The 16,199-nt window shown below is 49.5% G+C and overlaps 1 protein-coding gene across 1 annotated transcript in view; it reads left to right on the plus strand.

The window, feature by feature from the left end:
* The first annotated feature begins 3,183 nt into the window (after window positions 1–3,183).
* Window positions 3,184–16,199, plus strand: part of Scara5 (scavenger receptor class A member 5) — an 83,909-nt gene continuing 70,893 nt past the window's right edge. Inside the window, exon 1 of the mRNA XM_055609773.1 lies at window positions 3,184–3,295. Coding sequence (XP_055465748.1) covers window positions 3,184–3,295 — 112 coding nt within the window. The remainder of the gene's footprint in view (window positions 3,296–16,199) is intronic.

Consider the following 16,199-nt stretch of genomic DNA (forward strand, 5'->3'; position numbering starts at 1 on the left):
GGGATCACAGAGTGGACTTCACATCATAGGGATGAGGTGCAGGAGGCCTAGACCGGTCTCAAGCTGATAGACGGGAAAAGGAGCCCCTTGTGCTGTGAGCTCTCTACTCCTGCACCTGCGAGGCGGGAGCTGTCAGATAGATCCTGGAAGCAGTGCTTGGCGCCTGCCCCACCCTTATGGGAAGTGACTCGTAACCCCCCATCCCCCAGAGGTCAGTAGAACCACCCCTCGCTGTTTACAGGGTAGCCTCCTTCTGATCAGCAAAACTGGAGTCTAGGCTCCTCTCGGACCAGGGGACTGCGGTTCCATCCATGTTACCCAGGTTCCCCCTTCCATCCCTCTCCTCTGCTCATGTCCTTACAGAGGTGCCCTGGCTGACTCTCCAAAGTGTGCCCATCCCTGCTGACTTATAGTGACCCTGAGGGTGGCCACTGAAAGTGACTGACTCCTACTTACATCTTTGATACGGCAGCCCATGGCTGAGCAGTGTATGGCTACCCTGGACATCTAATGGCTGCCTCTTCTACTCTTAATTTCCAGCTCTGTCATTCTTGCCTCTTTGGTCTTGGTTAGGCTATCTTCAAAATGGGAATGATAAAATGATGATCTTTCTGTCCGGCTCAGAGTGCTCCCAGGAGGTCCCCGAGGGCATTCAGCCTGAGGCCCAAGGGCTGTGTTCAATGCACCAGCAGCTTGCACTCTTACCAATATTCTAGATAGCCACTTGTGACATGTCTGAAAGCACAGACTAGGTCTAAAGGTGGCAAGATGGGATCTCAGAGTCCAGGATCTGCTCTTGACTCCGAGAGGAGAAAGCAGAGCCATACTTGAAAGCAGGGCAGGCAGGACATGCTTACATTTTGTTTACAAGCATTGAAGAATTGAGCATTTCCAAAGTCAAAGTCATCCCTCTCATATCTGGCCCTGCTTGGGGCCCCAGCCCCTTTCTCTACGCTCCCCCTAGGCTGTTGCTCAGTCCTGCCAGGAGGTGGAGAGGATGGCTAGGAGGGGTCACCAGCGAATGCGGTCCAGATCACAGTGGTCTGGAGTTGGTAAGGAGAGAAGGAAGGTGGCATGAAAGCAGGGCTGCCTGCCCTGTATTGCGGGTGCAGAGACAGTGGCGCTCTGCTTTGTAGCTCCTGGAGATTGAGGCCAGAGGGGAAGGACCACACACATCCTGAGACCAGGGAGGATCCCCCTAGAGCTGAGCAGAGCTGGAGCCACCCAGCGCCCCACCTAGAGGCCTTTTGCTGGGTGGAGGGCTTGGATGGAGAGCCAGAGTTCAGAGACTAGCAGACTGGACATCATGGGGTGAGGCATAGAGAAGCTGAGCAGGAGCTGTCTGAGCAAGAGCTGTGAGAAGTCCTGGTAGACCCAAGAACCATCTTCATCTCCTGTCCCTCACACAGCCTGTAAGAAAGGCCAAGAGACTGAGTGCATACATGTATGTATGTACGTATGCATGTATATATGCATGCACGTATGAGTGAGTGAACCAGGGTGGGGAAATGTGGCATCTCATTACTTGAAGAGCAGAAAAACCTGTCTCACCTGTGTGGTTGGACAGACAGTTGAAAGGCCACTGGTCAGTTTCAGCCTCTCCCCGGTCCCAAAGGCCAAGTCTCCGGAGACCGAGTTCAAGTCCTGAAAAGAGCACGTGCTCCAGGCTTTGTTCCCCTTTTATATCCCCATGGATGCCGCCCCTAAATAGGGACGATGGGCCAACTCCCAGGCCCATTGCAGTCACCTTCCAGCCACTGTACCACCTTGCCCAGGCCAAGGGCCCCTGCTTGTTTCTCAGGGCCTCAGTGGGTCTGCTCTATGCTGACCTTGTACCCATCTTCCTGGAAGATTTGTTTTTCCAAATTTACTCTAAAGATGAGTAAACACCCACCCCAATCTGACTTACTTTTTTTTTTCTCCCTTTACCTCTCTTGCCTTCCTTCCCCTCTTCTCCCCCTCCCCCTTCTTTATGAGTTATTTAACCCAGATAGCTAAAGAGCATCAGGAAAACAGTTGACGTAAACTCATGGCCAGTTAGAACTGTGCCGAAGGCAATGTGTCAAATTACAGGGCATATATGTGAGGAAAAAGTCAAAGGATTTTGTGTAAACAAACACTTCGAAAATTGGCTTTATAAAAAGGATTTTTCTCATTACACAAAGAATGCAAACACATCTCAGAAAACTTAGAAAATCCCTTCCAGCCTGGGTCTCATAATGCTTTTCTGCCCTGAGCCATCCTCACGGGTTGTGAGGATAGCTTCCAGTCACACAGTTATGCGTGGCACAGCGGGATGATGTAGGAAACTCCATGGCTGGGTCACTGTGAGTGAAAGAATCTCCCCCAGCCTTGGGGGAGGGAGTCATGTGGGCAGAAGACCCTGGCCAACAGCTGCCCATTAAGACTTACTGAGACTTCTCACCCCTTAGATGCCTTGGGATATAAATTCCTGCCACAGCCTGCAGTGGGGTCAGGGACCGTTTGACTTCCTCAGCCGATCCTAAACCTGCTCAACGCACCTGTGCCTCTAGTTCCTCTCTTGCAATTCTCTGACCCTCTCAGGCCACTGAGGGCTTACACGGTGGTTCTCAACCTTCCTAACGCTTTGACCCTTTAATACCACTCCTCATGTTGTGGTGACCCTGAACCATGAAATTATTTTATTGCTACCTCGTGGCTGTAATTTTGCTACCGTCATGAACGGTGACATAAACTTCTATGTTTTCCATGGTCTTAGGCACCCCTGTGAAAGGGTTGTTTGACTCCCCAAAGGGGGCGAGACCCACAGGTTGAGAACCGCTGGTAAAAGCTACTCTCTACTCACCGTTTGGGTAGCAGTCACCTCCTCCACGTGCTGCCCGGTGTGGCCATGGTGTCCACTGCCTAAGGCTCCAGCCCCACAGAGAACTGTTGTCTGGAAAGGATCCCATTCGGGGAAAACTATCCAGGGTTTAGCCTCCTAGCGCTGAGCGGGGAGGGGCCGTTTATGGAGGGGTCCTGAGGACCTGGGTGGTATGCGTAGCTCCTGTGGGTGTGGAGAGGGCCCCTCTCCAGGCTGGGGCCATACGGTGAACTCCCGGCTCTACCATTTGTTCATTTTCCGTGTGGCTGACTCTGTGTCTCCTCTGTCCACCCCGCCCTCACCCGGTGCTGCGTGCATCTCTGCTGCCCCAGGACCTGATGGACAACAAAGCCATGTACCTGCACACCGTGAGCGACCGTGACAATGGCTCCATCTTTGAGGAGCCCTTCGATGGCAGGAGCCTGTCCAAGCTGAACCTCTGTGAGGACGGTAAGTGCCGCTGGCTTTGAGGCTCTTCCTGGGGTGTGGAAGAGCCTTGTTTTTCCACCTCGCCCCGTCACCCCAGTGCCTGCTGTCCTCCCCTGGGAAGTTCCTAGGATCCTGAGGATCCTGTCCTCGAAGGTCTCTTTGTGGGTTTTCTTACTCACCTCAATAAATAAATTCATCTCACCAGCAAAGTGAGAACCCATTTTACAGACAGGCTTGTGGAGGCTGAGGACAGCACTAAAAATTCTACAACTCACCAGTCCTTCAGAGAGGCTCCGGCATGGAATTGCCTTGCTCCTCAGACTGGAGTCCAGGGCACTTTCCTGGCACTCATCCCTCTATAACAGCAAGCAGGCATTTAATAAGCGTCTGTACCGTCACTGAGCAGATTCTTAATACAAGCTTGCTGTGTGCATAAACTCCTTTTCCCTGGGCTTCCCTCTTTCCTGTGAAAGATGAGAACACTGTCCCACTTCTGAGAGGTTGGGAAGGACACCTACAGGTTGTTTTGAAAGGACTTCAGGCCAGCTGCCTGGAGACAGCCCCTTGTCCACACTGTAGCGTGAGTAGCCCAAACTTTGTTTTGCAACACTCTGCCAACTGTCTCTCTCTGAGCCCTGCTGCTTTTTCTCCAAAGAGCAGAGGTAGGAAAGGAAGAGGCATCTGGGAGAGAAGGGGAGGAACAGTCCCGGCAGGGGGACACACGAGGAAATCTAAGCTTCTGAGTAAGGGTTCCCCTGGGTTCTAGTCTATGTGTTGGGTGTCAGGGAAGCTCTGGGATTAAAGGCAAGTCCCCTTGGTGTGAATATTGAGGTCAAGCAGGGAAATGGCTTCTGGCAAAGAGCATAAGAATGACAATACCATTTTTTTTTCTCCGTGTTGTGACAAAAGCAGTGTAAGGAAGGAAAGGCTTGACTCACAGTTTGAGGGTTCAGAGCATAATGGCAGACAAGGTGTGGTGGCAGGGGCCACACTGCGTCCTCAGTCAGGAAGCAGAGGAGACGAACGGGGGTGCCAACCTCCCTTTCTCCATTTTATTTACTTGGGGACCCCTGCCGGTGGCGTAGTGTTGGTGGGTCTCCTCTTCAATTAAACTGAACATTCTGAACAATCTCACGGACACACCTAGAGATGTGCTGCCAAGGTGATTATAAACCCCATCAAGTTGTCAATCAAGATGAATCACCACACGAAGACTTTGAAAGAGAAGAGGTAGGGAAAGGTTCTGTCAGCTTGTTCCTCAGACCAGAGCAATGGTCCTGATGCCCAGGAAAGAGAAAGAAAGTGCGCATGTGTAATGCGCGAGCTGTGTGCGCATGCGTGCACGCATAGCGTGCGTGCGTGCGTGCGTGTGTGCGTGTGTGCGTTCGGAGCACACCCTTGATTCAGTTCTGTTCTCATTGCCACGTTATAAAAGATGCCAGGTTTGGTCAGAAAGGACCGGAGCTGGGGGTAGTTGGAGGGAGTCACCCAAGGTCAACCTGGAAGACCAGGCTTGGGGTGGGGGGGGGGGTGAAGCCTGCAGTGTGGTGTCCCTTGGACTGACACCTTTTCTTTCTCCACCTTCCCGTCTCTCCTATGTTCTGTACCGCGGACCAAAACCAATCATTTTGACCAGGGAAATTAAACTAAGCAGTGAGCTCAGCTCCTGTGCTTCCTGGCTCCGACCCGAGGGATGTGCAGGAGAGCATTGGTGAGGCGATGATTGATGAGCTCTCAGCTGTGCTAGTGTCCTGAGTAGGGGTTCCCTGGGCCCCAGTTTCTGGTGCAGTGAAGGCAGGAGCTGTGGATTCCAGACTGACTCTAGGCCTTTGTCTTCGTTCACCGGAAGAGGATACAGTGGGTATCTCTGAGGTCATCGCCTTAGGGGTGTGGTTCTTTAAATTCAGACTTAGAGAATGATGCCCAGGCCCTGATCGCATGGCTCTCCTCTCTCATGCTAACACTCCCCTTCAGGATACCCCCCCCCCCCATTCCCACGGTGCTCCTCAGCCTCCACCCTTGCGGAGGATGCTCTCTCCAGAGTGCATACAGACAAACTCTGTCCTCACCGTCTCTTGGATCCGGCCTCCGGGACTCTGGTCTTCACTCTCATTTTGCTTCCTGTCCTGCTATCCTCTCACGTCTCGTTTTCCTTACTTCCACAACCTTTCCTCTTCTAACACACTATGCAGTTTGCACACTTATTATACTGTTTATTCTCTGTTGACCACCATAAGCTGGAGGAGAGTTGGCACCTCCTCCAAAGTAGGTGGGCTGCTTTGTCCACTGATGCTCCCAGGCCCAGTGCACAAAAAATGCTATCTGAATACTCCCTGAAGAGCGAACTAAGGAGGGAGTGGATGAGCGAGAGCACAAGGACCTTGAAATCTAAAAGTAGCAAAGCAAAAGCTTTTGGCCTCTGCTTCTGACTTCTCCGCATTCCTTTATATTTTGTCCCATCCCAGGACACAGAAGTGGGGAGGCTTGAGCCTGTATCTGGATCTGTTTTGGAAAGACCCAGATTTTTATTTTTTAATCTTCCTCTCTGGAGAGTAAAACAGAGGAAGAAGCTGAGTGAGGCCAAGAGAGGAAAGAAGAAACTGGAAGGAGATGGCAAAGGAGGGGGGAAGCCTGGGCCAGGTCCATCCCAGAGGTCTCCAGCAGATTAAAACTGAGAAGTGTTGGATTAGCTCCAGGCCTCTTCTAGAGCTGCCTCCTAAAGTAGAGCGAGAGAGAAGAGCCAGGTGGCCCTGTGCTTCCTCTTATTAGAGGCTGGCCCTTGGGATGTGGCATGGAGCAGTCCAGCTGCTCAGGTGTGATTCAGACTTTAAGGCAGGTGGGACTTTAAGCACTTTGGGTTGGGGCTGGAGAGATGGCTCAGTGGTTAAGAGCACTGCTGCCCTTTAGGAAGACCCAGGTTCAATTCCCAGCACCCTCATGGCAGCTCACAACTGTCTGTAACTCCAATTTATTAAAATAAATGTAATAAATAAAATTTATAAAATAAATAAAATGTATTTATTTATTTACTTATTTATTAAAAAAAGAGAAAAGAACTGTGGGTCTAAATGCTTATGTTGGTCAGAGGTCTCTTCCTGGCAACATCCTTTCCAGGTTCTATCTTGGCCTCGTTGCCAAATGATGGCACTGCCAACGAAAGTCCACGAAATCTCTCTGTACCTTCTTGCTCTTGCCCACCTCCTGAGGCAGCCACAGCCTTCCCACTCCATATTCTTTATCTATGCTCCATTTGTCATCTCAAGTCCTACCCCCCTGCTCTGTGCCCCATGGAACACTCCTCCCTGCTCTGGGTCTCAGAGCTTGTGTTGGTTGGTTTCCAGCACTTGTCAGAAACAACTCACAGGAGAAAGGATTTATTTGGGCCCACAGCGTTAGAGGTTTTAGGCCACGGTTGGCTGCATCCATTGCTTTGGGCCTGGGGTGAGGCAGAGGAGGCTGCCTCTTAGCTTCCTGGCAGCCAGGAAGCAGAGAGTAGTCCAGGACAAGTTACAGACCCCATGGACCTACTCCAGTGACCTACTTCCTCCAAGCAGGCCCAGGCTCTGGAAGTTTCTGTCACCTGCAAATGACGTCGTCAGATTACAAGTCCATCATTGTGCCCATCCACCACTTAAGTGAGAGCCCCCGGGGCCCTCTCACTGCTCAAGGATCAGATCCACTGTCTGTGGACCAAGGCTTCCAACACCTGAGCCTTTTTGTGGGACCATAACTATAACCAATCACTGCATAAAATAGAGTGTATTACAGCTGGCTGGGCTCCTCTCTCTCTCTCTGTGTGTGTATGTGATTTTTTGTTCTTACTGCACTCCAAATGTCTTGAAGCCAGGGAAGGTGACAGACTGCTCTCCGGGTTCCCCAGGCACTTTGTAAGCGGCAGTCCCTCAGGAAATTGGTGATCACTAGTGCATGACTTACTCGAGGCCACGCAAGTAGTAACAGGACTGAAGCCCAACTCAGGGCCTCCCTGCCTAAAACTTAGGGTTCCCTTCCAGGGAGAGGCTTAGAAAGTGTTGGGCTCATGACCCTAAAGATTTCCACCTCTGGATTCTGAACTGACAGGGAAATTGAGTAGGAGGTAAGAATGAAAACACAGACCCTGCCTTTTGCCCAGCAAGCCTATCTTCAAGGATGTGGTCCAGACCTGCCACTGGCCGCCTGTAGAGCCCTGGGCAGGAGTTCATGGGAAGGAAATGCTCACCCAGCCAGAAAGCTTGGTGGCTACACCTGGTACTGCCCTTACTTTGTTGCTGTCCCTCCTCACCAGAGGGTCCTCCGGGGAACTGAAGGGTGGAAAGTTCCTTTTTTGCGGGCTAAAGTAGGAGTTGCGGAGCACTGAAGCAGCCTGTGCAGGGAAAGTGAGAGGAGGCCTAGGGGTCGATGCTTTTTGCTGCATGCTGAATGCGGGGGGCTGGGGGTTGTCCATTGCCCAAGGACTGTCCTCAGTGCAAAGGAAGGGACCCTCCTCCAACATTGCCGTTTTTACTACTGTCTACCACAGGACTGTTTCCTTTTCTTTCCCACCTCTTCTATTCCCCCTCCCCCCTCTCTGCTTGCTCCTAGCTTTCGTCCTCTCCTCTTCTTCCCTGCCTTCAGGAAAGAGGATTGCCTGTGGTATATCGTTGGTCTCCCCGTGAAAGGCTCCCTTTTTGAACACTGGTGTCCTCTCCCCCTCACATCTTTCAAGCTGCCCACCCTCCACAATAGCCTTGGTGGTTCAGGCCCTCTGTACTTCTGAGGCCGCTTCTTTCTTTCTGTGTCTTTTTTTTTTTTTTTTAAATCATCTTTCTGTGTCTTAATGCTCACCAGCCTTCCTGGAACCCACTGGAGCCCGAAGGCTACGGGCAGGGACTAGAGCCTGCTGGACAATAGCATAATATCAGAAATGTTTAGAAGAACCATCCCAGAAAGCCCTGAAAGGCCCTTTCTGCCATGTGGTCTCACTCAGTTTTCCCTCCAAACCGGAACTCAGAGCTGGGCCAGCTGGGCCTGCTTTCCTATCTCTTCCTTCACTCCCAGGCTCCTTTGCATCCCTAGACTCTCACCTTCCCCTTCCAGCCTTTTTCCCCCTCTGCCTGTTTAGACAGCTGGAGACCTCTCCAGGCTGGCTCTAGAATGCAGAGGAGTCCTGGGAATGGAAGGTGCCTGGCAGGGACTGCCTCCTCTGAAGCTGAAGTTTTGTGAGGCCCGGAGAGAGGTGTTAGAGTCAGAAAAACTGCTCTCCCGGAGGCCTCAGCCCGCCCCACCACACGTGTGGCGTCACCCATGGCTGCCCATGGGAAGGCAGAGGAGGTAATGAGTTACACGTGCTCCTGGTGGTGGCAGGATGCCTGCAGCCTGGACGCCCTGCTCTCAAGTTCCTTTCCCCCATAAAATTAAATTATTCCCCCCGGGGCCCTGCCACATCTACCTCCCATCCATCAAACATCCCTGCTTCATTTGGCGTAGCGGAGAGCTGCTAGATGGCTACACAGGGGCCTCTAGGCCCCTACGACCTCACTGAGGGTCACCGTCCTTTAAAGGTTAGAGCGGAATAGGAGCATTCGCTTGTTCAGTACTGTAAAACCAGGAGACACGCCCCCCGTTAAACAAGAGCAGAGAGCCGAGTACTGGTAGATTAGGCTGTGAGCACTAAGGGGTTCAGCTAGTGGCCTGGAGTCCCTGTGGGTTATCTCTCCAAGACAAAGAGGCTTAGAAAGGGGGGAGGAGGACTGAATTACAGCTTGTCAGATCATAGGCCGCACAGAGCCACTTCGAGCATGGGCACATGTCCTTGGGCTGGGTGCAGAAGCCTATGCGTACCTCTCTGATACCACATGCCACTGTCCTGTACCTTGCTTCCTGCCTCCTTGGGTTCAGGTACTAGGAGAGCCCTGGCAGGAGATTGGAGGAGGGAAGGCATGGGGGCTTGGGTGTGTACTATTCCCCAAGGCCTGCTCTACAGAGCCATCTCAGGCTAGGGAGCCTCTCTAGGAGAGCTTTTCCTTTCTGAGTTGCAACTATTCTGTCTCATCCCTGAGACATCCTCAGGCCCAAGGGTGATGGCAGCTCCAGGATCCTGTTCTGTCCCAGGTGAATGTGCCATATCCTAGCCATCCATTTGCATAGACCACCTTTTTTCAGACTAGAAGTCTGTGCATAGGAGAGGACCATTTGATGCCTTGGGTGGAGGGGTAAGGGGGAGGGCTGGCTTTGCTCAGTTCTCATCCTTAAATGAGAATAATGCCACTGTGCCCTTGTCCTCCTCGGACCATGTACAGCAAGCAGCAGACACTCGGTGCCATAGGTAATTTGAGAGACCCTGAAACCCTTGGGGTGGTGGAGCAGAAGGAAAAGGAGGTACTGAGGAGAAAGGAAGGAAGGAAGGAAGGAAGGAAGGAAGGAAAGAAGGAAGGAAGGAAGGAAGGTAATAAGTCCAAAATAAAACACCACAAACAGACCCAGCATTAAATGTTGTTTATCTTTGCTCACATATGCTGAGCTTCCCTCTGTGGCACATCTTGCTCTGTTTGGGGGTAAAGGTGGCCCAGCTGCAGCCTTCAGGGACACATCAAGCTCAGTTCCATTCAGATGGCTCAACCGTCCTGTCTCCAAAAGCAGACTCCCCTCTCCCCCATGTGACCCTTCCGAAGCTGTCCCCTGCAGCTGCTTGCAGAAGTGAAGACAAGAAGACAGGGACCTTAAACTTGATTTTTTTTTCCCTGCCTAGAGAAGAAGCCAGTTCACCCAGGCACATCAGGGACAGAGCTGGGAGGGAGGACACAGACCCCCCACTCCATGTTACAAACATCTTCAGTTTGGGCATTTGACAGGGGACAGGAGAGGAACTTAGAACCTTTACTGGAATTACTCTTCAAGCTGATGATCTTCTGGGATTTTTTTTTTTTTTTTTTTTTTTTTTTTTTTTTTTTTTTTTTTTTTTTGCTTGCTTGCTTGCTTGTTTCAGGGTTAGTATGTGCGCCAATGTGTGTGTATGTGTGTCTTAGTCAGTGGTCAGCCTGTGGCGTTCTTTCTCATCATGCACCTTGTTTTTTTCTCTGACCCGAAGCTCATCAGTCAGACTTGGATGACCGGGCGGTAAGCCCCTGGGATCTGCTTGACTTCCTTTCCCTGGTGCTGGGATTAAAAGCATGTACTGCTACATCTGGCTTTGTTCATGGGCTCTAGGAAGGAACTCAGGTTCCTGTGTTTGCAAGGCAAGCACCCTACTGACCGAGCTATCTCTCCAGCACAAGAGGAGGATCTTTTGGCCTAAGTTTAGGCAGAATTCCAGGTCTGGTGTTTTTTGAGGATCCTGTCCATTTGCACCTCCCTCACCCCGTATTTGCAATATCCTTTTAAAGGCAAGGACACTGCCTTTCATTGATTTGTTTTTTAAGTTAAAATTTACTTTTTAGAATTTCATACATGAATGCTACATTTACATCATTTTCACCCTCCACTCTCCTCCCTCCAACTCCTCCCGTTTGTTTAGGGCTGGCCACCAAGCACTGGATAACCCAACAGAGACTTGTTTTAGCAGAAGCTGATCTTTTTCTCTCAGCAGCCATTAATTGCATGGAGTTCTTCCTCTGGCGGGTGGGTCCTGTGAGGTTGAATCCCAAGCACCTTGACACATGGCCTGATGGTGTCATTGTACCAGTCTTGTTTAGGTGACCAAATTTATGAGATCTTGTAGATGTAGCTTTCCTGTTCCAACTCTTAAAATCCTTCTGTCCCCGATTCTGTGATGTTCCCTGGCCGTGCGCATGGGAGTTCCGTTGTAGATGTGTCAATCGGGGTTGGGCAAGCCACAGCCAAGTGTTCTTTTCCTTTTGATTGGTCACAGCTTTCTGTAATAGTCTCCATCTGCTGCAGAAAGAACTACACTTACTGTGGGCATAAGTATCTAGAGTGCAGTTAGGGATCACGCTGGCCTAGGTAAGTGGCTGTGGTAGGTTCTCCTTTAGGCTCTATGGCCTCCCCAGCCACTGGTAGTTGATAGCTGACTATGTTTAATGTGCTAGACATGAATTCTCTCCTGTTGAATTGGCTTTAAGTCCACTTTAGACAGCTGCTGGGTGCTCTCAACACATAGGTGTCATTGCTATATACTGTTGGGGATAACCTGCATGCTGGTCATTGGTGTGGGCTACAGATGGGTAAGACTACAGATTTTTTTTTCTTTCTTGGCAGCTTGCTAGAATCTTCAGATACTAGCCTGGCAGTGGTGACCTTTAATCCCAGCACTCAGGAGGCAGAAGCAGGAAGATCTCTGAGTTCCAGGCCAGCCTGGTCTACAGAGCAAGTTATAGGACATCTAGGGCTACACAGAGAAACCCTGAGAAAGGAAGAAAGAAAGGAAGAAAGAAAGAAAGAAAGAAAGAAAGAAAGAAAGAAAGAAAGAAAGAAAGAAAGAGAAAGAAATCTTCATATACTCTTTAGGAAAGTGGTTTTCAGGTCAGTTCCTCTGAATCATGTGTCCAAAATATATGTGACTTTAGCATTAAGGTCTTATTTTCAAGGTTCTAGGAGACAAACAAGGACCATGGCAAAAGCCTATATTGTGTGGGGAGCTTCTTTGACTCCCCTGACCAACAACTTGAAGGGAACTTTCCAGGCCTGGCACTGAGAATTTTGTTAGTCTATAGCTCATGGGAAGAGCATTATCACTTCAGGTGTCCTAACTTCATAATAATAAAATATATATGCTTGATACATATTTAAGTAAACCTGAGATGATATGATTCCGTTTGGAGCAAGAACAGCGGTACCTTCCACCACATCCCACAAGTCACTTGTTCTTTGTATACTCCATGGCCCTTCCTATCCCACTTGGATCTTGGTAGCTGGCTGACTCACCTTGCCTGCTCTTCTCCACCCCAGACTCACTTTCCACCTCTAGGTCTTGGCTCTAAAAGCAGACACACAGCAGCCAGCAGGCTGTCCTTATGTTGGTTTCCTGTGGAAAATAAGCACAAGTCATTGATTGTTTCCATAGAATCTTTATTCAGAGTAACCTTGGGAACAGATGGGGCTTGGGACACAGGAACTTCATGGAGAAGTGACAAAATTATAAGATAACCTGTCCCAGGAAGCGGTAGTAGAATTAGCTCAGGCTACCCCACCCCTCCTTTCTTTTTTTTTTTTTTTAACCCATCTTCTCTTTTTTTAGAACTGGGTGTGAAAGGCTCGGACTGCTTTGATAGTAGAGGGGATCACTTCTATCTCCACCCCTCCCTCTGTACCTCCTCCACTCTGGCCTGTCTTCCTCAAGGACTAAACAAGGCCTGGGGTTGAGATCCCTGTCTTTGGTCTTCACTATGGCCCAGCTGGCTATGCCAAGATAGGACAAAACTAAACAAGTGGTGCTGCTGGGTTTCCTCTTCCACCCTCCCACTCAACGATCATCACAGAATACTTCAGCTCGGGAAGGGGGAGAGGATTTCCCACCTTTAATAATCAGCTCTGTAGTGACTGAGTGCCAGCTAGCTGTCTGCCAATTCACTCCAATTCTGACAGTATCATCCCGCAAGTAGCTTCAGATCCCACAGATAGAGATCTCGCCCCCACAGCGCCCCCACAGCGCCCCCACAGCGCCCCCACAGCGCCCCCACTAGAGAGCCCATTCATGCACCCCAGGTCACGGCATACTCTTCTAATCCTGGCTATAAATCAGAGTTCCCACGAGCCCCACCTCCGCTCTAATTGGTCCCAGTGGCTCAGAGCCACATGCCCCCATATATTAGGACACTGCTCAACAGTCACATGTAAGCATTGTGTAGGATGAGGTATGGAGAAGGGCACAGAACTCCCCCCTCCATAACCTCCTGGGACACACCACAGGCAGCACCATCCACAAATTCAGCTATCTGGAAGGCTTCAGTACTCAATATTTGGGGATTTTTAATCTAATTACTTAGCATCATTGAATAACTCTCTGGCTACTGATGATCAACCAGAACGTCCACCCCTCTCTGTGTACCTCTGTCTTTTTTGGGGGGTGGGGTGGGGGGGCAGACTTATTTTAAAGCTACGTAGGTGCCCTCACCTGTCATACTGATTGATGTACAAAAGACATGCTGTTCGCTCTTGAGGTTTCGAGGGTTTAGGGAGACTTCTCCAGAATATACAATGAAGACCATTGTATGCATCGCCATATCAAAGATGTTTAGGACCCTCCCGGGCCCTGGTAAGACTTACTGCATGGCCCGCTGTCACCTCAGGCTGAAGGCTGTTCTTGACTTTGCCCCTGCCACACATGTGTCTTCTTAACAGAGGTCCCCACTGAAGGGCACAAAGTTACAGAAGCATCAGAGACAGAGGTCATTTGGGGCTGCCTCTCATCATGCATATTGTACAATGAAAACAACATGAGGGATGAGTAACCAGTGTGAGAATGAAGCTTCTCCTAATGAAGTCAGACTTGGGCAGGTTTAATGGAGATCCTTGGATGAGCTGAGCACTGACGTTCCTCCCAGCAATAAAACGCTGGCCCCACCTGCTGTTTATGGGCCCGGGACCAATGAGAACCAAAGCAAATGACTATTGTGATTGTTACAGCTCAACTTGGTGGATTCAGAAACATTCTGTGCCCTGTTTGCTGTTGTCTCTATCCAGTTTCCTTGGAGGATAAACACCTGATTTATCAGGCCCAACTTGCAAGTGTGCTCGTAGATTGAAAGAAAAAATAAGTCTAAGCAGATAACTCCCCAAAGGCTCTAAAATTATAACTAAAATTTTAAAAAACTGAAACATTATTTTTAGAGAAATTGAAAGTTAGGTTTTCAGGGGAAGAGCCTATTGATGAGGGACAGTTTGGAATGCCTTCACATGGTCTCACAGTTCTTACGTGACAGTCTTTAATTCTCCCTCCAGAGTCCCACACCCAGGCCTGCCCTCATGGCAGGGCTGAGAGTAGGGCTGGGCTGCCTGATACTCTGGGCACGCTCCTGCTCCCATTTTTAAGAGCACTCCACACCTCTAACCTCTGGGAATAATAAAAACACTTTAAAACAGTCTCATTTTGGATATGTCCTCTCGAAAAAAAAAAAAAAGAGAAAGAAATCCAATGTTTTCCTCCTAATAAACTGAATTTTCATAATAGACATTTCGTTTTCTGTCCAAGAACGTGTCTTCACATTCTCTCTTGATATGACACGTATCTTATTCTAGAGCCATGGGCTTCTATGCCCCAGATCCATGATTTCACCATCGGATCAGAATGAGAGCGTCCAGGGTGGAGTTCAGTCCACAGAACATCAAAGAAAGTTAATTTAGTTCCAAGAAATTGATTACATGGTTTACGTACCTGGGCACTGAGTGCTATTCAGAAATCCTGGGTACGTGAGGAAAGTCAAAGCTTTATTTGCCTCTTCAGAACGAAATTCTGCTCCAAGCAGAAACTGGCCAGTCATTTATTTGTGTGAGGCAAATGTAAGAGACGACCTTTCTGGCAAAACTAAAAGTGTTCACATGTGTTGCGCCTGCGGAGAACCTCATCAAACCCTGCTGCTCCCAGAACAAGGTGACTCTGTTCTTGAAGGCCTGCTGTCTGTGGGATGGACAGAAGCCCACACCAACAGTTACACACAACGAGGATAGTGCTACAGAGATGTGCGTAAGGTCCTCTCATAGCTCTCCTGATGACGCTTAGCAACCCTCAGTGTCTATTACCTTCCAGAATATTTGTGCGTGTGTATGCGCGCTCGTGCACATGTGTCAATATGCGTGTGCATGTCTGCGTGCATGTATACAAGTGTGCAAAAGGCAACGGGAGGGCAACCATGTATGTTCTTCCTTAACTGCTGTACATTTCTTTTTTTTTTTCTTGAGTCAGGGTCTCTTAGTAGTTTGGAACTCACCATGTAAGTTAGACTTGCTGTCCAGCAAACCCCCAAGGATCCCTTGTTTCCACTTCTCCAGTTGTAGGATTACAGCTTGTACCATCGTGTGTGTGTGTGTGTGTGTGTGTATGGGGATTGGATCTGAAAATCAAACTCAAGTCATCATGCTTGAAAGACAAGTACTTCACCCACAGCCATTGTCCCTGGTCCCTTCCAGAACATTCTTAATCTTGAACACCTAAAGAAAGCTGTGACTTTCTTACTGTCACCAGAGTCAGCATTTCCTAAAAAATGTGACTATGTTCAACCCAGCAGTCATGCTCAGCAGTGACTGGGTCACACACAAGTGCACGTTTGTCATTTTAATAGTGAGACATTAATCTAGCTACCTCCTAGGAAGAGAGGAACTCTTCGTGTGTGATGATGATACAGTTTTCTCCCTAAGTAAATTCAGCTTCAACACGGGGTTGATGTCAAGAATGTAAGCACCTGAGGTGCCCAGCCATGGGGAAATAGTGCAGGCAGCGTCCAAGTGCAGACGCTTACACACGGGGAAGCTCCCGCAGTCAGCAGCAGCTCCTCACCTAGATCACCGTCTCCTGTGCTGGCACTCTGAGGCAAGATCACTGGCTCCTATGCTGGCACGCTGAGCTCTTTCTTTGAGTCACTTTATGTGGATTTAGTCTTCAACTTCCTCAGAGCTGTTGGTCTTAACCTTTGATGGCTACTTGGGCCCCTTCTCATCACTTCCTGGTCTCTGGCTATTTCCTCCAGAGGCCGTAGCCAGAGGAAAAGCCTTTCCTGTGATCCTCTTAGAGCTTGGATTCCAAGTGGTTCACAACCCTTCTAACCTCAATCTTGCTGCGACTCTTCAATACAGCTCCTCATGCTGTGGTGATCTCCAGCCATAAAATTATTTTCTTTGCTATTTCATAACTGTAACTCTTCTACAGTTATGAATGGAATGTAAATATCTGTATTTTGTGAAAGGGTCATTCGACACCCCTACCACCAGGATCATCACTGGAGTGAAGGTTTTTGTTGTCATTTACCATTTTCTCCATCAATCTGGTCGCCAGTGT

The sequence above is a fragment of the Psammomys obesus genome, unplaced genomic scaffold (genome assembly GCF_907164565.1).
Source record: "Psammomys obesus unplaced genomic scaffold, mPsaObe1.curated_primary_1811, whole genome shotgun sequence".
Taxonomy (NCBI): Eukaryota; Metazoa; Chordata; class Mammalia; order Rodentia; family Muridae; genus Psammomys; species Psammomys obesus.